The sequence below is a fragment of the Larus michahellis genome, chromosome 1 (genome assembly GCF_964199755.1).
Source record: "Larus michahellis chromosome 1, bLarMic1.1, whole genome shotgun sequence".
In the NCBI taxonomy this organism is placed as follows: Eukaryota; Metazoa; Chordata; class Aves; order Charadriiformes; family Laridae; genus Larus; species Larus michahellis.
This window is the reverse complement of record NC_133896.1, coordinates 146,717,460-146,739,065: the sequence shown is the minus strand read 5'-3', so window position 1 is coordinate 146,739,065 and position 21,606 is coordinate 146,717,460. Positions and strand designations below refer to the sequence as shown.

The following is a 21,606-nucleotide window of genomic DNA, read 5'->3' as shown; positions in this document are numbered from 1 at the left end:
CGTACCGCAGGGGTTACGATGGCTCCAGAGAAGTTAATGGGCAGACCCCCTTAACTCAGGGTGAACCCCACGCCCCCGGGTGACCGTTAAGCCTTGCTGGAGTCACCCTACTCCTGCTCTAAGACCTTTTCTTCCACCCTCTGCAATCTTCACCACCGAAGACCTTGGTGCTTCCCTCAAAGGGGCTGCACCCTAGAGCCTCCCCCAGCCTGTCTTACCCCCCGCTTCTGCCCAGGCCTGCGGCTGCTGGGGCGGCTGCGCTGCGATGGAAGGAGCGCGGCTGGCGGGACGCGGCGCCCCTCGCCCCCCGGTTTGCTCCGCCGCCCGCCCGCCCGCACCCTCTGCGGTGCGGGACACCCCCCATCCCTCCGCCCTTCTCTTTGAGGTCGCCGCCGAGGGGCCGGCGCCCCTCGCCCGGGAGCCTGGATGCAACGGCGGGGGTCGGGGTGGGGGGGTCCTGCTCCTTCCCCGGCACTCACCGGGCAGCGCGCAGGGAGGCTCTGAGGGAGCCTGAGGGCTGCTCTCTGGGGGTCCCACAACCCTGAGAGAAGGGAAAGGGAAAGGAAGGGAAAGGGGAAGGGAAAAGGAAGAGAAAGGGAGGCGAAGGGAAAAGGAAGGGAAAGGGAAAGAGAAGGGAAGGGAAAAGGAAGGGAAGGGAAAAGGGAAGCCTCTCCGGGCCGCCGCCGCCCGCTCCGGGCGGGCCGGGTGGGCGCTGCCGCGGGGCGGCCAATGGGGCGGGAGGGCCGCGCCGCCCCGCCAGGAGGTGCCGCGGTGCTGCCGCCACGCGTGGGGGGGCGCGGGGCGGGCTGTCCCGGGGCAGCGGGCAGGTGCGGGGCCGTGTCAGGCGGCGCCTGCCGGCGCCGAGCTCCGGGCTCTGCCCTGCCCCCGGGGGCAGGGCGCTGCGGGGTTGGGGGGGCCAGAGGAGGGTGGCCCCCTTGCAGTAAGGGCAGCGCCGGGAACGGGGCGTGGGGTGGGTCGGGTCGTGCCAGCCCTCCCCGATGGTCTCTGCCGCTAATGCCGCTTCTTTGCCGCTGCGCAGGAGCCCCGGCGGGTATAATTCACCTACCACTGGCTTCAGCAGGAAAGAGGCTAATCCCATTGTGCCATTTACCGGGCCTGCCGCGGGCAGGTGAGGCGGCGGCGGAGGTGGGCGCCGTGGGCCTGGGCCGTGGGCCGTACCCGGCTGGCCCCCCGCCGGCCGCAGGATGTCTGGTGAGTACCGCGGCGCCGGCCGCCGGCATCGGGCTGCCCTGAGGGGCTGCCCTCGGTGGTGGTGGCGGCGGCGGCATCCCGCTTCCGCTGCCTGCCGCCGCCTCTCCGGGCGGCCCGGCCGGCCACCCCCCCCGCACCCCCGGGGACCTTCTCCCTCCTCGCACCCCGGAGCGGGCGAGGGGTCTCCGCCTCTTCGTTATCGGCCGACCGGACTGTAATTAGCAGTCTCAGATTAGGATTTGAACCGTCTGGCTGGTGGGATGAAACAGCTAAACTCGTTTGTGCCTTCTGCTCGCACGTAGGGGTTGGCCTGCCCGGGCCTCTGCGCGCCTCCCTGCTGCGGGACACGCTGCGGGGGGCTCCCGAGTCTGAAGCAGATTCAGAGAAACCTGTTTCGGGTCCCTTCTTGCCTAGCGGCGGTAGTTCAAAGTTATCCTTGACCCACAAGAGACAGGTTTAGGGGTGGGTGCAGGTGCTGTTTCGTTTCTTAAAACGTGCTCTCAAAACCGAGGAAAAAATTGGGGGGCATTCCCCCCCCACCCCCTCCCCCGCCTTACCCCCCTTTGGGTTTGTGGAAGCATTTGAAGGGTGTCGCAGACATACCTCCCTCGGGCACTCGGCCTGGTGGATCCCTGGTTTGAATGCATGTGTGTGGCACCTCAGTGCTGGGGGGGAGAGACAGAAAGAGAGTCTGCAGATTAGAGGATTAGAGGATCATAGGGGTTTTTTTGTGGTTGCGGTGTGGTGTTTTTTTTTTTTTTTTGTGAAGGAGGGTGTATCCAGTCCTCTGTGCTGCCTTTGGATTGCTTAAGCAATTGTTACTCTTCTTTTTTTTTTTTCTTTTTTTTTTTTTCCCCCCAAACTGGTATGTTACTATCTTGGGACCAGCTTTGGGTGCTATGCTTTATGCTTATTTGCATATTGTAATATTGTTGCATTTGCTTTTTCATAAAGATCACTTACTGTCTGTAGGGTCTTGAAGCAGAATGTAACTATTCTTAACTGAAAGGTATGTATACATAGTAAAAGCTAAACAAAATGAGAAACAAGTCTTTCTGTAGTCTCCGAGATGACAGTTATAATGCCATCTACTGAAATTCAGTATTGTCTTAATAAAGGATAAAAGAATCTGGTTTTGCATCAGGCAGAACTTTTTTCAAGAGAAATATTGCATGCCATCAAATGTCAGTTTATATTCTGTTATAAAAAGGTCTGTGTAAACACGTTCGTTGTGCCACCTTCATCGATAATCTAAATGTTTCTACCATTGGACCCAGACCAAAGAAGCACGGAAATTAAAATTGCCAGCTATCATCTTTTCGCTAGGGCAAGAACTGCCTCTTTGCTGAAAACTTGCATAATAATTTCTGATGGTGGTCTGACGTTGGCTATTGTCTGACATCATTATTCATTTTACTTGCTTATAATAAAATACTTCTTGATTGCTTTTAAGGTTGTGGGTGTCAGCTGGAGCAGAGCTTTCTGTTCCAAGTGCTGATATGGTTGTGCTAGGTCAGAGACACGAGAAGGCTGGTATCTTTCTTTATCTTCGCAGTAGTCTGACGCACCTTCGCTGAGACGTGCTTCTGGGTGAGGATGCATAGAGACCTATGTGTGGGAGGGGGTGTCACAAAACTGGTGTTTAGAAAACGTGATGTGAGTTGGGGCTGTGTTATGTCATTGTGGTTTAGGATTTCAGAACGGTGCTTTTGGCTCAGCGGGCACAAGTTGAAACTGCAGCCTGCCCGTCCTGCTGATTGTGTCTGGAGTAGAAGGGGGATGTGTGTGTGACAAAAGAGCAACAGATGGTACCAGGGAGGCATTTAAGCAAGCAATTGAAGAAGGTTGGTTAGTATGAATGGCATTACATACTGGGGACCTAACCAGCCTGTTGGAGGCTTTTAGCTGTTGATTTATCAACTCTTATTTTTATGCATAAGACGTCAATGTGTTATTTAGAATATGCTTGTAGGAAGGTTGTAGCGTATGAGTCTCTGGTCTCCTATTGCAATTTGGGAGCGGGCAACTTGGCAAACTTGCGTTGCTACTCTAGGAGACACAACTAGAGCATGTGTATCCTTCCTCTGTCTATCAGAAGAAAGACTGAAATGTGTTTAAACAGCTATGTCTAGTGGATTAAGGAGGAAAAAAGACTCTGCTTAAACTTCTCTTGAAGGTAGCAGGTGCATGTGGTTCATTCAGTGCTTGTTACTATGAGTCACTCCTGACTCTCAGTGGGTACCTCCGTGTTTGTTCTCTTTTTTTTTTTATTTTTTTTTTTTCTTTGAACATCAAAGTGAGCACCACCCTGTCTGCTCGCTGGTACAGATTCTGAGTAAGGCTTTTAGCTGCCCTAGAATTGTTTTTCAGGCCTGTTGAAGAATTCTGCCTCTGGCAGTGTCAGAAGTACTACTGCTATGAGTAAGCCGTATAAGAAGTTGGTGATCTCGTCAAAAAACAAACAAAAAAAAAAACCCAACAAAACCCCCCAAAAAAACCAACCAAAAAAAACCCAAACCAAAACCTGTAACAAGTTTAACATAAAATCACACTGACTGTGGTGGCTCACATTATTTTTGCTGTGTTGCTATTTGTAGCTGCAGAGTGGGCTCTAAAATAACTCACCGAAGTCAGTTGCTTGAAAATCCTTGATTTGTTCTGACAAACTATTGTTAGGTATTAAAACCGGGGCGCCACTGCTGATTCTAATTTGCATCTTTATGTGCTGTGTGGTAATCCAGACAAGAGAAATGAGCAGACTTATAAATTCATACAATGTGGTTTTAATGTGATTCTAATCATACACTTAATTTTCTCATAATTCACTGAGAGTCAACAGTATTAGCCATCGGGTTCCACAGCTTGAAAACAATTTGCTTGAAAACTTAATAGTGTTCACACTATTGTCATTCAGCACAAAGAACTGAAAGTGCTGCATAATGGTGCGATTGACACTTAAGAAAAGAAATACAGTTGCAATGAATTTTAAATACATCCACCTTTGGCTTTCAAATGTAAAAGATCAAACCTTTTGCAGCTTAAAGTCGGTGAGTGAAACCCTGTGTACATTAGGTTTAATACAGCATTGTCCTTGACTTCATTTAAATGGGAATTCTCAGGTAAACTATTTTCTCTTACAAGTTTATATGAAAATCTGATCCTTAGTTTTCAGTTATAAAAATTAAAACATTTATTTATAGGGACAGAGTTCCAAAGAACATTATAAACGAGGCAAGTCAAATAGCACTTCTTCCTTGAAAACAGGGATAAGATGAAAGAACAAGTAATGATAAAATCTTTTGATTTTAAATCCCGTATGGATCCTTAAAGGATGAGTGGTGCCCCTATAAGATTTAAAAATAGCTAGGACATGCCTCTCTCTTTGCACGAGAAATATCTTGATGCTGCATGGTTTCAGTCAATATTTTATTATCTATTTCATTATCTCTGTAATGATTCACTCTATTAAGAAGGCCATAGTATGTATCCCACATCTGGTTCTCAAAAGAGACAATTGCTGTTTGTTTTTTTTTTCTGGGGGAGGTATTAGCAAGAGTTTCTTAGAAGCTATATTTGTTTGGCAAACTGCTTGCTTGTGGTTCTGACCACAGCTTTATCCCAAGAAGTACAAGGCACGAAAGCATATATAGGATGTGGCAATTTGCCATAGCAACTTGCTGAACTATTTGATGAGTAGCTTCTGTATTTATGGATGTATTACTTATGTAAAAATTCAGCTTCTGTAGCTAAAAGAATTTGCAGAAGCAATAAGAAGATTAAGTATTCAGTTTTGTGGTTGTTATTTAAGATTTAGACTCCCACTCATTTCACAGTTTGCTTTTTTTATTAACCTACCCCCCACATTCCTCTCAGTAGTTGTTTTATTACCTTTATTTGGCTGAAGATGCCTGTTGCCTAACGCAGCAGTGCTTTTCTTTGCTGACTCATTCTGTCTTTTGAGAATAATTTTATTGCTAAAGTAGCCTTCAGTGTTTTTTTGTTTTGGTTTTTTATGTATGCTTATATTTATTCGTTTAACCTTTTGGAAAATTGCAGTAGGAGCAGTTCACTTGCACAACTGTCCTTTTAAAGCACTCCATGTAAGCAACTCCATATTCATTGTTTTCTGGGACACCTGTAACTTGCTCAAGCTGTTATGATAACAGGAGAATCGAAGGCTCCTTTTTTCATTTGCTGCTGCTGGAAATTGTGATTAAAAATGTTATTGGAGCTTGCTTAGCTGAGGCATCTGCAAACTATTTTAAATTTGTATGGAAGATAGATACAGGTTTTTTGGCCGACTGTATCGCTACTGGATAACAGGATTCTCCTGAGGCGTAGGGGTCTGTTGCAATGTCAGTAAACGTAGGGTATATGTGCTTGATTGTGGGAGGTAGGCCAAAAAGGGGGGAAGAATCGTAGAATGGCTTAGGTTGCAAGGGACCTTAAAGATTGTCTAGTTCCAACCCTCCTGCCATGGGCAGGGACACCTCCTACTAGACCAGGTAGAAGACGGCACACCAGCGGGTCTGTGCTTTGCTCTGGATTTGGAGGATGTGAAAAATGAAAATACTTAGTACCTGAGAGCTTGTCACTGGCACCAACCATACTTCATTGCATACCTTGGTGTTAGGTTAGAGGTTTGAAGTCATGCATTTTAGCAGGGTCTGGCTGGGGCAGCCATGAGGTCATTTGTTGAGTTCTCTGCAACTAGTTCTGTGAGATTCTTTTCTAGAGTCTCTCACGGAGCCTGGAAACTGTATGACAGGGTGGTTTATTTGTTGTTATTGTTCGGTTGTTTTAATTTATTTAACGTAATTGCTTGTCCCTTAAGATGATGGTGGTTTTAAATAAGTAGCTCAACACAAGTATTTATATTGAAGCTCTGTAGAGCTCAGTGGAATTCCCCTCAGCTGTGTGACCCGCTTATGGTGTTCTGGTTAATTTTGCAGCCTAGAAAGTGGAGGTCTTCATTCTGCTCTGAGGATGCTGTTCACCTTGCTGAAGCGTAGGTTCTGGCTCTCCCCAGGAGAATCCCACTAGTGGTGGTTCTGTCACAGGGCAGAGATGAAGAAGCAGCCCCTGGTGTTACTGCCACAGGCCTGGTTTCTCTACAAAATATATTGTGTCTGCTGTTGTGCAGGAGCGTAGCTTGCTTGCTTTTTTTATTGCAGTTTTTTCCCCATGTGTTTCTTGACAATGAGGAACACTCCTAATTTTCTTGGAGTTACTTGAGGTAGGGATCCCTAGCTTCTGGGAGGTGTACCATTCTCAGTAGCAATTCCTCTGCGTTTATTTAGGCAGCACCAGTTACTCCCATGCAAAGAGGACAGAGCAAAGTGTTGCCTGCTGGGCTGACTCAGTGAGGTTATGGAAAGGACATTTCTGCCTAGTGCTTAGACTTTCTGTTTTTTCCCTTAGTTTTTGGCACTGTATAAACAGGAACACTTTCCTTATCACTTGTATATATGTGAGTTAAATGTAAAATCTAAATATTTACAGATGGTCTTTTTTGATTATGTTTAGGCAATAATTATTTGGTAAGGTAATTCTTTGTTTGCAGGTCTGAAAACTTCATACCTGTTATTATGTAAATCGGGCAAACAAAAGCCAACAGAACTCAGAAATATACTTTCTGCAGTCTCGGTTACTGGATTTTCTATTCAGTTGTGTCTTGTGGGGGAGTTTGGGAAAGAAAAGAGCTTATCACAGGAACTGCAGGTTGTTATAAGCCTCAGCCTGTTGGTTAGCTGGAGGAGGGAGATTGTAGGAACCTGCCAAAAGAGCTTATGTTAAAGCTGTAAAGTGACTCTTCTGAATATTTGCTCACAGTAACGGATCAAGCCTTTGTGACCCTTGCTACCAATGATGTGTACTGTCAAGGCGCTCTGGTTCTCGGACAGTCATTGAGGAACCATACGACATCTAGAAAATTGGCAGTACTAATTACACCAGTGGTTTCCAGTGGGATGAGGTAAGGATTCATATATTTTTGGAGGGTGATAATGTGGAAGAGTAAACAACAGCATGAAAGATTTTAATAGGCTTCCTGTGGATTTCACGGCATTATGTCTAGAAGTTCCCCCTTGGCTAGCGATTTCTGAGAGGAATCCCAGATAACATCCATGATAAGATCGTAAACCTAATAAGAATTCACTTGCAGAAATAGACCTTGTGGCTGGAATTTGTCTTAAGCTCATAATTGGGAACATAAACTGAAAGTTTGGGGACCAAGGTCTTAGTGTCTTGCTGTTGAGCTGAAATAAAGGCACTACTGGTTTTGTTTGGTTCCCCCCCCCCGCCGCAGTGTTTCTCTTTCAGAAAGAGCAAGATATGTAACTGCTGTTGACATCAGAACTCCCCAAAAACCTTAGGGGCTCAGTTTCAGATGACTAATCTTCTTAAAATATTGGTGCATGGCTACTTTCCAATTTGGGTTGTGATTCTACAGGCACTACAGAATTGCATGTACAGAAATCTCATGAGATCTGTTGAACTCAACCCTGTTATTTGGAGGACTGTATTGCTTGTTAAAAGAAACATGACATGCTATAGCTACTTAAACTCTTAGTTCTGCTATGGCTTAGGAAGCCTGCAAGCTCCTGATTTCTGTATGCCATGTGAAAGTATTTGTGGTGCATCTGGCTCAAAAAACATATTTCCCCATTTTTGCTGTAATTAGATGTACAGAAATCTGTTTTACAGGTTTTTTAAAGTATGGATTTTGTCAGAACACTGTAGCCTTCTTGAGGGAATACTGAATACATTTGACACGTGAGTGGATACCAAGTCCATCAGTTTTTTCGTCCCCGTTCAGTGGAGGGAAAAATTTTTATAATACATTTTTTAAATCAAGGATAACACTTTTTTTTAAAAAACTACATCACTGACCTATGCTTCTAAAGATCTGTACCTACTCTTAATTCTTTCCCAGTTAACTCTTATTTTTTCCCATTTCTTCCTGTCCCTTAAAGATAGTCAAGCAAAAGCTAATGACTCTGAAATCTAAATAATCAACACAGACTCATCTTTTTCTGTGTTTGTATGACATCCAGGACTTTGTAGTCAATAGCGTAATGTCAATGAATAATCTGTGTTTAAAAGACTTTTTTCTTGTATCTTGAAGGAAGATTAGCTACCTTGGTATCACCTATGAAATTCCTGTGAAAGATATGCATAGAGAAAAGATGTCTTACTAAAAGTATCATTTGAGACGACTTGTAGTAGTGAGCAAGTACGTATTGCCTGTTTTAAAAGGCGCAGTTTTGAGGCTGCGTTTACTTGGCCGTAATAGATGCAAATGACTGCACTGACAGTGCATGCCACATCCTGTGCACTGCAGAGGGAACGCAGTACGGTGCTGTTCTTCAGAGTCAATTATGCAGGATGAAAGCTGCTGTAATTTCTGTTGGTGTTTCTATAGACATTAAGTAACTAAAATAGGGATTGGTTTCTCTTCCATACAGCGCCTGTCACTTTTGAGATGTGCTGGCCCTGTAGTGGGAGAGGCGGTAGTTTATGGCCCGATAGCTGCCTTTTCAGCAGACTGTTTACGAGGACTTTCCACTTTTGACTTCTCATTCTAACCAATCAATCTAGCCTTTGTTATTGTCATAAAAAATGTTGTGCTTTGTGTCACTGTTTTCATGCCAGAAATGAACTCTGATGAACCTCTCTAAATTCCCTTCTTTCTCTCCACTGCTTGCTCCGGTAGGTCTGTCCTCCGCAGCGTGTTTGACGAAGTAATCGAAGTGGATACGCTTGACAGTGCTGACTCAGTCCGCTTGGCTCTGATGCAGAGGCCAGAATTGGGTGTAACCTTCACTAAGCTTCACTGCTGGACTCTTACTCATTATAGCAAATGTGTCTTCATGGATGCAGACACTTTGGTGAGTAGACTGGGAGCTGTGGAAATGTTTGTGTATGTCTTAGAGCTACTCTGAGTGTGGGATACTTCCTCGTCAGGCAGCCTACTGGCCTATAAAGTGACCAGATTTGCTGCTAGTCACAAGGTCGCAGGAGCTCCAGCTGGCATGTTTTGGCAACGCGCACAGTTTTGCTGGCTGCATAGAAATAAATGCTGTTTTGAGAGTAGCTTCAGGACTGTCCTCAAAAGTTATCATAAACACACTCTACGCAAATGAGTTTTTGACAGATGTTTAAAATAGATCTCTGTCATATACTTTCATTTGTACTTATTCTGGTCAGGAAGGCAGGCCAGTTTTAAAATGGAGGTATAGTATGTTATAATATTTTAAAGGACCTTCTAGAGGGTCTATGAGGCTCATGAAGTAATTTGACAGGGTTTGTGCTTTTAACAGAGAAATCATGGAGAACCACAATTAACAGACCTGTCTCCGTGAGCCCAGAGGAGGGCCACGAAGATGATCCAAGGGCTGGAGCACGTCTCCTATTAAGACAGGCTGAGAGATTTGGGGTAGCTCAACCCGGAGAAGAGAAAGCTCCAGGGAGATGTTATAGGGGCCCTACAGAAAACATGGGGAGGGATTCTTTTTCAGGGAGATAGCAATAGGATGAGGGGCAACAGTTTTAAACTGAAGGAAGGTACATTTAGACTAGGTATTACAAAGAAGTTCTTTACTGTCATGGTGGTGAGATACTGAAACAGGTTGCCCAGAGAAGTTGTGGCTGCCCCATCCCTGGAAGCGTCCAAGGCCAGGTTGGGTGAAGCTTTGAGCAACCTGGTCTAGTGGGAGGTGTCCCTGCCCATGGCAGGAGGGTTGGAACTGGACGATCTTTCAGGTCCCTTCCAACACAAATCATTCTATGTTACTTTATTATATTAAAAATAGAGATTCTGACCCCTAGCATAATTTGCATTACCCCTGCTTTTGTGCTCTGCAAGCTGTATATTTGGCCAAAGTAGCAATTTACTCCCTTGGTACTGATTTAGCTACTCATGTTCTAGAAAAACACTCGCTCTAAATTTTTTTTTTTTTTCCTACTGTCTCTAAGGTGCTTTGCAATGTTGATGAATTGTTTGATCGAGAAGAGTTTTCAGCAGCTCCTGATTCCGGCTGGCCTGACTGCTTTAATAGTGGTGTATTTGTGTTCCGACCTTCTTTGAAAACTTACAACCTACTGCTCCGTTTTGCTGCTGAACATGGCAGCTTTGATGGTAAGGGGCAAGGCGTAAGGGACGAAGTGCGTGACAGTAGACTCCTTCTCAGTAAGCTGTTTTTCCATAGCTTCCATGCTATCTGGCAGAATGGAGGAAGGCAAGAGTTCTCTGGCCTTTATGTAGTTGTGCCCCCACAAATATTTAAGGTGCAGACCTTTGCCTCTTACACTGTACTTGAGACCTGCTGACTTATTGTGGACTGTACTGCCCAGAAAAGTGCAAAGAAGGGACATTGTGTCTGAGTCTTGCTCAGCAAGTTTTGATTTTGCTGTCTGGTTTAGGAGAGAGAAATACAGCTGATCTTCAGTCTTCTGCTCTGAGGGAGACCAAAACCCTTTCCTACTCCTTCCTTCATATATTACAATAGGACTCCATTTACACTGAACTTGCATCGGAGTGCATCAGGTATTATTCGCTTGTACCTGCTCACATGGCCATGTTGTCAAGTCCAAGTTGCAGTCCCATGAACGCGCTCACTCCCATCCTTGGATGTGAAATATTGACGTAAATTTGAGTGTATGCCTAATTATGGTAATACTGGTTTATATATTCTTTAGGAGGTGACCAAGGCTTGTTGAATAGCTTCTTCAGCAACTGGGCAACAGCAGATATTGGCAAACACTTACCTTTCCTCTATAACTTAAGCAGCAGTGCTGTATACACCTACGTTCCTGCTTTCAATCAGTAAGTAGTAACACTTCTCACTGACTGTAACCCTCTGTACTTTGTTAACAAACTTTCTATTATAAGAGCGAATAATAATGGCATATTCTGTTGATTATAAATTACAGTAGTCACAAATGATGTTATGTAAAAATCATGCAGTAGAAGCTTAAATGTAATATGAAAGCCTTGCATCTGGACACAGAGTCCTAGAGCTGGCTACACTGTTTCATGTTGTTTCAGAGGAGCTTTTCTCATGTTTGAAAAGATATAGGTTACTTTAGCATTAGGTTCTGACAGCTTTACTTTGAAAGTTGTTCCCTTCTTTTCCAGTCAGTTCTATGGGAAACAGTTGGGGTATTAGTATTTATTTATTTTCAAATCATTTCTTAGGTTCTTCCATGAAACAAAATTTGTGCTAGTAATTACAGGACTTCAGACAATGCAGTTAGAGAAACTTTTCTGCCAGAAGGCAAGTTGGTTTTGGGGTGTCATGAATTACTGCTCCAGTTGCACAGAACACTCTCACTGCAAGGTGAATTTAGGACAATGTATTTATTAGTAATTTTTAATATGGGATCAGTAATAATCAATTTTGTTGAGTCAATGTTTGAAGTGGTATTTGTTTGTTTGTGAACAGAATATGCAGAAGGACTGGAAATGCTGCTGTATAAGCCTGTCATTTTCCTTCGTGAACTTTTGTCCTGGAATCAGCAGCTGAAAGCAAATGGCAATGCAGCCTTTTGTCTTCTATATACCAAATGGGATACCTTAAACTAATAAGTTAGAAAAAATATTAATATATACTCATATTGAATGTGTTGCTGTTGCAAAATGTCAAAATTACCTCACCAGTGTGAGTAAGCCTGTTTCTTTAGCAGTTTATATAGGGAAAAAAAAATTAATGTATAGACCTGTATGTTTAATCACTACAGTTTTGGTAGAGATGCCAAAGTTGTTCACTTCTTGGGAGCGACAAAGCCCTGGAACTACAAATATAACCTTCAAACAAAGAGAGTTATGCAGGATGGCACCACCTCTGGATCTTTTCATCAACTGTCATTTCTTGCCCTCTGGTGGAATATATACAGCGCCAGTATATTGCCTTTGTTAGAAAAACTTCAAAAGATGGAAGAATCAGAATCTGAGGAATGCAAGGTAACTGATAAGGAGGTAGTGGGAATATGCTGAAATCACAAAAATTCTGAAAATTATATGTTTGCTAGAGAAAGGAATTACATGAAAAAACATAATAACTGCTGGTTGGTAGTAGCAATGATTGCTTCTAGAAGAATATAAACTAGCAGTTTAGGAGGGATTTTTAGTATTAGTGGCTTTCCAAAGATTTCCACCAGCCCCCTCTTTAATTGATGAAGAGTTTGTATGGGAATGTATGTGTATAGATTCTGCAAATTAAACACAAGGTATGATACAAATTTGCCACAGAAGGTGATAAACTGGCTATGAAACAAACAGACTTTTGACACTAAGTTGATGTAGACCATCAAACTAGCCCTTGAACTATAGTAAAATTTACCTTTTCAGAGCATTATAACTGGTTTTATGAGGGTCATAACTAAATCAGATTTGCAAAGACAGTGTTAATTACATTTAGGATGTTATATCCAGTACTCGTATGTCATCAAGCATTTATCTACACTTTTTTTTTTTTTTTTCCCTTCAAAGGAAGTGCAGCAATACATGGTTTCCATGAATAGAATAAAAATCTGTTGATAAATGGATGACTTCTTGGAGACCAATGGCATAAAGTAATGAGTGGGAGAAATACGATTTTTAATTTTGTATTCAGACATGACAATTTACATCACTTTTATGCATATGTAAATATTTTCTTAGTGTTTTTTTAATATTAGACTATTCTCATCATTGAACTAATTGCATAGTCCCATAAGATCAGTCGGACAACTACCATCAAAGCCCCAGAGAGGAATTTGGTTTGTTAATCTCATAACAAATTGGAAAGCAGAAGAAGGAATGGGTAGTTTTTGATCTCATACTTTAATTTTTAAGAAATTGTGCAATAAAGAAATATTTCAGCCATGGTAAAACAAAGGTGGAAATACCTGTTAGATTTACCTCCTGGTGATGCTGGCATACTCATGAGTGCAAAAATCTAAATTGCAACATGCTCTGAATCTGGGACCACAAACTTTTTGAATTTATTAACTTACTCCTTTAATGGTGAGATCCCTGTAAGGAAGTGAAACTGTTGTAAATAACTTATTAATCTCCTGCAAAATTCCATTTCAGTGGTGAGATGTTCTTGTTTTTATTAGCACACTTTCAATGGAGTTGAAATTACACTGAAAAAGGTCAGTCCTCCTGTGTCCAATTCGCTGCAAATGCCTGTGCTTCCAGAGCAGAAATATGAAATATATCCCACAGCGTGTTCACCTGAGGAACTCACTTTCGAAGCTGTAAGTGTGTTGTATGTTACTATATGCAGAAACAAAGTAAAATGATATACTAAAATGAGAGATTTTTTTAATTATGCTTCTGATCTGGGAGATTATATATATCTTCTTCAATTTCACTGTAGCTATTGAATTTTCTTGCTAGCATCAGAGATAGTCTAAAGAGCATTTATTTTCTTTAATCTTTAGTCATGTATGCATGATGTGCCTGGAGGTTGAAATGGTTTGCATTGAATTTTATGTAGAGATTGCTTATTGAAAGTTGTCAGGTACTTAATAAAGTGAAATATAAAAAAAATCAGTTACCAAAGTAATCTTTTGAATATTAATACTCTTTTGAATTAATATATTTAGAAATAGAATCCTTTCTGTCAGTCCTGTGTAGAAATTATTGGTGTTTTTTCTAGAAGTGCTGACTTGAAAAACTGTTCCCTGAATTTCTGTCATTTGGGCAACAAGGAGCATCTTGAAAGAATCCACTTATGATCATTGTAGGGGTCCTGGTTCTTTTGTCACTCGTTTTGTATTTGGGTGTTTCTGTTTCTGACTCTCCTTATATTATGCAGGAATTAAGTTGGACGTAATAGCACAATGCTTCTGCAGGTGTAAGTCATTATGTGTTCTATGACAAACCATGCTACAGCAAGGTACAATGGGAGAAAATAAAATTAGTGTTCTAATGTCATCTGCTACTGTAACTTGTGGACTACTCTAGTAAGATGAAGACAGTTTTTATTATGTTCAGTGCTTCATCCCTTTAGGCTGTGGTTACTCCATAAAGTTAAACTGTAGTCTTCCTTCGTTTCTTTTCCACCCTGAGTGTGGAGGGGCTGAAAGAAAATTGCAAACCTTCCAGCTCTATAGTTTACAAATAATTTATTTGCAAAGGATGTGTTATCTTGTGTGCCTCATGCATCTGACTCCATGGGAAATGCTTAAACCAAATGGAGGCACATTTTCAAGATGTTTGTTTGGGGTAAAAAAAGTCATAATGTTCATTTAAATTAGTGTCATTCAAATTTAAATTTCTTTTATTTTTTTAATTACTTGGCTTGTTGGAAGATCCTATTAATTAGAAATTAATAGCCTGATTCCCTTCTAACTTAGGAACACCGTCATTCCACTTTTTGTTTGTTGCTTAGTTTCAGTAGTCTTGTGAGATTGTTCTGGTTTTGATGGAAGAGACTTCAGAATGGGGTCTGTCTACTCATTTATGTTTTGATATCTGTCAAAGGCAAATACTTGGGGCAGTATTTTTGGGCAACCACTTTTACCTCTTTTGGAGGTTTTGGAATTCGTTGTTCTGTTTTCATTCTATAAAAAGCTCATGAGTTATAGAGCAAGCCATTATCCTAAAATGAGATTTTTCTCGTGAAAGTTTGGTCTCTTGAATGGTAGGCCTCTACTGCAAGCTAGATTTCCAGACTGTTTCTGTAGTCACTGAAGGATGACAGCCACTCTTGAACCTATTTTAGGATGAGATGAGCTGCCCTCTGGAGGTACTTGTCCTAGATTGATTATAGTAGGAGCTTAGATTCAATACCATTTTGATAGCTAAAGCTGGGTGAGATAAATTTTGTCCTTGGTGATAACGTGTTTTGTACCTTTTCCTCCCATTCTCTGCTTTCCCCTACCCCAAGACTGAAATGGATTTTTATTGTATGAATTCTCATGATAAGGAAACTATGACAAAATATTCTCCTAATAAAACCTCAGTGGCTGTATTTTAGCAACCTGTATGTGAAGTTGAACAAAGCGGTTCTAACGTCCATCTCTCTGAGCCTGACAGACCTTCAGAACAACTTGTATTTCATCCTGCGTTTCAGGAAACCTCAGAACTGGTACATGTGGCTTTCTGCATGGTACACCTCTTGATAATTGCATGCATGTCTTTGCTGCCAATATAATTTTGGTAAATACCAACTAATTGCGATGCAGTGTGCAAATAAATTCTTGAATCTTCTAGCTGTTTAATTCCTTAACTGCTTCCAATAATGGGGTACGATTCCTTTCTATCGGTTATACTTCTAGTTTTTAAATTTATGTTTTCCTGTGCTAGCACCCTAGTAATAAATCCATGGTGTTAATTTTAGGTGTCTAATACTAATACAAGCAAAGCTGTTTGGGTTTCTTTGTTCTGTGGGATGTGTTGTGTGTGTTTTGTGGTTTGGTTTGGTTTTTTTGGTTTGGTTTTTTTTTTTACCTGCTTAAGTGATGTTTCCAAGCAAATGGAAAAGGAATGTACAGTGAGTCAGACACGAAGCCTAAGCTACTGGGCTTTCCTTTGTGATCTTGCACTGCATTTATCTGTGTGCAATGTGAGACCAGCGCCAGACTTGGCATTGATGGGGGTAGCAGGGTGTCAAGGACTTGTATCTTGTAAGGTACACAACAGCCTTTTCCCTAATGAGGCCTTTTGTTTGATTGTGAAGCACTACAGTGAAATACTTTAAGACTGAGAAACAAAACTGTAGGTGTAACTGTAGCTTCCCTGCAGCCAAGGGTGTTTGAGCCCTAGCTAAAATTTTTAATTTCTAAAAACATGATGCTTACTGTCATCTTGTTAATGGCATCCAAAACGATAGATAAGGCTTGCCAATTATAAAGAAAGGAATCTTCATGGGTTACTGCAGTTATGTGTGTGCAAGCCTGAAAATTAAATACAAAGGATTGTTGCATATTTGCATATATAGGGAGCAAGCATTCACGTTTAAAGTCACGTAGCATGGGACTCAGGTGGGGATACATATGGAAGGTTGCAGTTGCCTAAGCATCTAGTGTCATGTTTGCTGTTTGAGATAGATACCTTATCTTGTCGGCAGGTGCAGGTCTTGTGTAAGACCTGTGCCTTATCTGCCCCAAATTGTCAGATGTAATGGATATTCCAGGACACTTAGGCAGTTTAAGCCCTTGATTGCTGTCCATTAAGTTCTATTCTGAAATGGTTTTGTATTGAATTTGTGAGGGCTTCACTGGAAGGCTATTCTGGTTGATCAATTTATAACATGAGTTATTTGTGTTGGAGCCTCTTGGAGTAGTACTGAAAGCAGGTTTTCAGTAGCTGCCTTGATTAGTCATTGTTATATTTCTTTATTACTGGTTATAATTATTGGGATGTTCTGGTTTTACTGGAATTGGTCATGGACACAATTTTTCTTTTATGTGGTTGAAATTATCACTACTAATGTGTGTTGCATTCGTGCACCTGTGATAACTTGATCTTTAACCAGGATTCACAATTTTGGACCGTCATTCAAAATGAACTAGTTATTGGTATAATGAATAGTGCCAATCTTTTGAATTAATTTATATGGGTAATCTATCTGTTTCACATCTGCTAAATAATAATGATCTCACTGGAGATCAGATAAATGACCAAAAATGCTAGGAAACTTTCACATGAAAGTGTTGAAGACAAAATTTGCACAGATACATAGTCTACTTAAACAGGCCCCGTTTGTAATATTCTCATTGGGTTGTTGCTGAGAATGCCAAGGTCTGAGTTAAGACAAATAAAATAAATGCTATGACAAGTAGTAAAAACATAGGAAAATGAGATCATGTTATCAAAACGAGAATGAATGTTTGAATACTATTTGTTTTATTGTTTTAACCGGGACTGTACACAACAGAAGTTTGACATTTAAAGTTTAATTTCACAGCACTGAAATGAGAACAACCAAATGACTGTTTTCCCACTGTTCTGCTTCTTCCCACAGGACGAGGTTGCACATTCTATTTCGGAGCTGTCTATTCACTTCAAACCGGAAGAACCAAGTCCAGAAGATGAACGGAGAAAATGGGAGGAAGGGCGTATGGACTATATGGGGAAAGATGCTTTTGAACATATCAAAAAGAAATTGGATGCATTTTTATATTAAGATGGAGTGTACTGTAATGGCCGTCATGATCTATGTTTCTTCTATAAATACAGTCCTTGAATACTTGGCTATTTTCATAGTTTGTTTGACACCAAAGTTAGAGGTAGATATGGGCCCTCATATATCTTGGGGAAAGATTAACAGGTACAGACTCTTGTTTTTTAACTGTTAAGCGTGCCTCAGCTTTATTGTTATGTGTGTCTCATCTTCATTGCTCCCCCATAGTGCCTTCTGAAGTATAATGAATGGTACCCTCTGAGTCTGAACTCTCACACTTACCACTTTTCCCTGCTCCTCCCCATAAGCATTTTGCAGAAACAGTCAGGAGTGTGAAACATGTTGGAAATTGAGATTATTTCACAAATCGAGATTATTTCAAAAGTACTTACAGAAGATGCTATAAAACTATTTAAATGAAAACCTTGTTCTTGAAACCAAGTTAATATTTTCAAAGGTAACCGTAGTGTAGACTTCAATATGAGAAAAAAGTGGGGAGATGAAATCCTGGCCTCATAGGAGTCTGCAACACAACTTTTTAATTTAAGTGTATTTAGGATCACAGGAAATTCAGACTTTGTCTGAGATCACTAATGGATGTTCTCCCTGTTTATAGGAAGCTGCTCAGCTTCATCACCAGCATAATGAAGAGTGGTGTAAAACTCCTAAAATAGACTGATAATATATGTTAACTTTTTATATTGTTACTATAGGATATTGTTGTTATTTTAAATATTATTAGCTCTATTTGCATATTCAGAGTTGCATAGTCAGAGGAAGAAATCCTGACACTATGGTGTAAACCTTCTGGTGCTTTATATCGATTTGTTTACAGTACTTCAAACTGCAGTTGACAAAGGCGTTCTTCATGTTTAGCTGGTTGGCCCATATTGCAGGCAGTTTGAATGCAACTGAAAACACAACTGGCACTTGTTTTAGTAAACAGGCCCTTTGAAGATCTTTTAAACAATAGCTGTGTGTGGGAACTAATAAATCTGTGAGTGTAATTCCAAAAAAATCTACTGGTGAGATTCCATTATATTAAGTATACTTATGGGGGATTGCTTTGTGAATTTGGGTATTTAAATCTGACTAGTCTCAGCAAGTTTGTCTTAACAATGAGGGGAAAAAAAAAAAAACAAAACAAAAAAACCCAAACAACATTTTGAAAGAAAGAAGCTTGACAGGCATGCTAATATGATAACAGATTTGACAGAGTTATTCATAACGCCCCTCAATATTAGAATAAGAATTCTGCAGCGCTGATGCATGATTTGAAACATGTTTCAGTCTTAATATGTCACATATTTTGGTACAGATATACCTTAAACCAGGACATATACCTAATGAAATAACTTGGGAATTCTGTTTAAAATGCAATGATGTAATGTTATGCATCAGAGGGTTTGCTATAGATGCTAGTGGAGAAAAAGGCAGGGTAAGACGGAAGGAATTTTTTGTTTCTTTTTCCTCCATCGAAAAAGATGGAGGGGTGCGGGCAATAACTCTCACAAATTGTGAAAGAAACGAAAGAATCCAAAGGACTTTTCTTACCATAAAGGAAGAAAAATTATCTTTGAGTATTTTAGAATTAATTTCTAATATTCATAGTAGTGGATTTGCTTTTACTTTTGTGGGGTATTTCTGATTTTTATCTAGTTCTTTATTTCGCGTTTATTCTAAGCACTCTTAGAGCAGGAATCTCTTTGGGTCTGCTGAATTCAGGCTTCTAGTTCAAGTTAGATGTTTGGAGTCTCTGAAGTCCAAGAGAGAGATGTCCAGAAGATGATTCTTCTCAATTTCTCCGTTGATTATAAAGGGATCCTCAGTAACCTGCCTCTCCTGGGTAGGTAACCTTCGCGTGTTAACACAGGTAGGTGCATTCTACCTCTTGTTGTGCGTGGCCCAGTGCAGCACTATGCAGAGATTACAGCAGCTGCGGGTGTACTCTTACTTAGTGGCATTTGATCTGCTGATTATCCCTGTTTCTTAGTGAATTTGTGGATTTTGGAGAAAGTTCTCTTTTATAAGCATTATTGCTAATATAATTCAGTTTTTGAAGACTATATAAAACCGTAGTCAACACTGTGAACTCGTGCTTCATGCAGCTGTCGTTTTTACAATAACTACTAGATCTTACTGAGCATGTGAATTAGATTATGGGAGAAGAATTATTGTACCAGAAGGTTTTAAAATAGGCATATGAACATAGTAAAAGGAGCTGTCATGGAACACATTTGAAAGTGCCAACATGTAAAATGGTACTGAGTGTGGATTATACAATGTTTTGCAAAGAAATGTAGTACATTAATGTCATGGAAATAAAACAGAAACGGAAAGGACATATGAAGTCTGTGCTTATCAGATGGTGCAGAGTTACTGGTTGTTTATGTTGTGCAGGGAGTATTATTTGTGATTGACTGGTTACTTTAATATGTTTTTTAATTGTAGCAAATTGCTTTTGAGACATTAGCACTACCTGCTGAGCAGAATTAAAAAGTGTGACCTATTATTATAAGCTTTAGGATCTCTTGAACTAGCACAACAGGAGTTGTTTTATTGTATTTCATGGAAAAGTATAGCTGTGGTTAAAAGTCCTGCTTCAGTGTATTGTCTGCACACAAAAAATGTTGATCTAGTTACAAGTAATGTAGTGTTGTAGTGGATTCTAGCAGAGTACTGTTGCCCCCGGCGGGTGAGAAGGGGGAACCTTGTGAGTGAATTCAGAATTTGCAAGTGCTGTTGTTCCAGCAGCATTCTTTGCTCTTAAGCACATCGTTCTGGAATCTTGGGCTACAAGCAGGTCTGGGGGGTGTTAGGGACTGCGTGTTGCCATGAACTACAAGGTTGAGGTTTGCTAAGTTGAAATGTAACTTAGAAATAAAATTTAGCAAGCTTCATCTACAACTTCTTCCTCGTTAAAGTGTGGTATAGACCCACATATTTTTAGGGTAAAGAAAGTTAAGAAATGTGGGCTTTTTGGCAGCACCATTCCTCCCTAAACAAGACATTTTTTCACTTTGGCAATTTGGAAGGTGCTGTTAATGAAATGTAAAGGGTGGGGGAAAACGGCATGGTAAAATGAGAACCACTGAAGACCTTTTACCAGCTGGACTCTGTGTGTGTGTGACTGAGAATTTTGTCAGTAGCGACCTGAGAAGCAGCTGTAAGGATTTTGAAAGGCCAGACTCTGACCTATTGCTGTGTGGCAGACTCTGTATTTAAAAAGGACAGCTTGTGTTTAAAATATAACATGCTGATTCATCTTCTGTCACGTGCTTAAGAGTTATTCACAGCTAGACTTAGGGGGTAATTTTATTTGCCATCCAGCAATTTTATTGGGTGCTCCTCATGTATAAACAGGAGATAGTGTGGGTGTGCCACAAGGAAAATTCTTGACAATTTTAGACGTGTGGGTTAATGCACTTTCCTAGCCTACAGGAAAAGGGGATTGTTGTTCTTGAAATATCACTTTACTTACTGCCTGGTGTCTTGTTGAGGACCTTTCCAACTGGGTTGCTCCTAGGAAAGTAAAAATTTCCTTGTCTCTCTAGTTCAGTCAGCTCACATCAGTTGTTTTGGCTAGTATTTGAAAAAAATGCTTAGTTACTTTTTTTTATCTTGATTTCCCGCCCCCCCCCCCCACCTCCCCCACGGATGGGAGGCTGGGTTAGTAGCAGGTGGCTTTATATGTTTGCATGCTCTTGAGAAGGTCTATTTGTTCAAAAGAAACAAGTCTGCTGCCTGCCCGTTTATTCCTTAATGGGTCTGATTCTGTTGTTTTGCTGATCTAAGCTGTTCTGGTTCCTACGACTTTGAAAATAATATGAGGTGTGCGTGTTTTCTTGTTTCACATCTCTAATATTTTTACCTGTGTGTAACAGTATTTAGGTCAGTCTATGGAGAAAAAAAAGTTTTATATATTTGATTCCCCACCCCCTCAGTTTTCTCTTCATCATTTTGGGTTTTTATTTCTGTGGCTTTATTTTTTAAAAAAAAATCAGTCCTATAAACAAGATTAAATGCATAGCAGCCAGTTCTTAAATAGCCTGCAAAAATACATGTCAGTTAGTACTAGTCATTGAAGTAGTCTGTATTTTCAATATATTGTCTGCAAAATGCTTCAGCTGAAGTTCAGTTCATCCTAAATTGGCTGGCTCATAAATAATAGTTTCTTTGGGGCTGACAGTTTAAAGGGGTGACACTCAAGTAATACGTTGCATCCTGGTATAAACTCTCAACTTGTTGTAATAACAGCATACCATAATTGTAGCAA

At 41.0% G+C, this 21,606-nt stretch overlaps 1 protein-coding gene across 12 annotated transcripts; it reads left to right on the top strand.

Annotated features, from left to right (window-relative positions):
* Positions 1-241: 241 nt before the first annotated feature.
* GYG2 (glycogenin 2) lies at positions 242-19,665 on the top strand. Of its 12 annotated transcripts, none has more exons than XM_074607193.1 (10): positions 242-310; positions 1,040-1,212; positions 7,045-7,186; positions 8,927-9,101; positions 10,189-10,351; positions 10,912-11,038; positions 11,953-12,175; positions 13,315-13,455; positions 15,183-15,293; positions 17,172-17,404. In XM_074607193.1, the coding sequence occupies exons 2-10, from the start codon at positions 1,206-1,208 to the stop codon at positions 17,331-17,333; spliced, it is 1,251 nt and encodes a 416-aa protein (XP_074463294.1). In that variant the 5' UTR covers positions 242-310; positions 1,040-1,205; the 3' UTR covers positions 17,334-17,404. The 12 variants fall into 12 exon arrangements, 11 of the variants coding, with proteins under 11 accessions (XP_074463294.1, XP_074463320.1, XP_074463311.1 ...); XM_074607219.1 differs by having other exon boundaries at positions 242-346; XM_074607210.1 differs by lacking the exon at positions 242-310 and adding an exon at positions 669-763.
* The last annotated feature ends 1,941 nt before the right edge of the window (positions 19,666-21,606 follow it).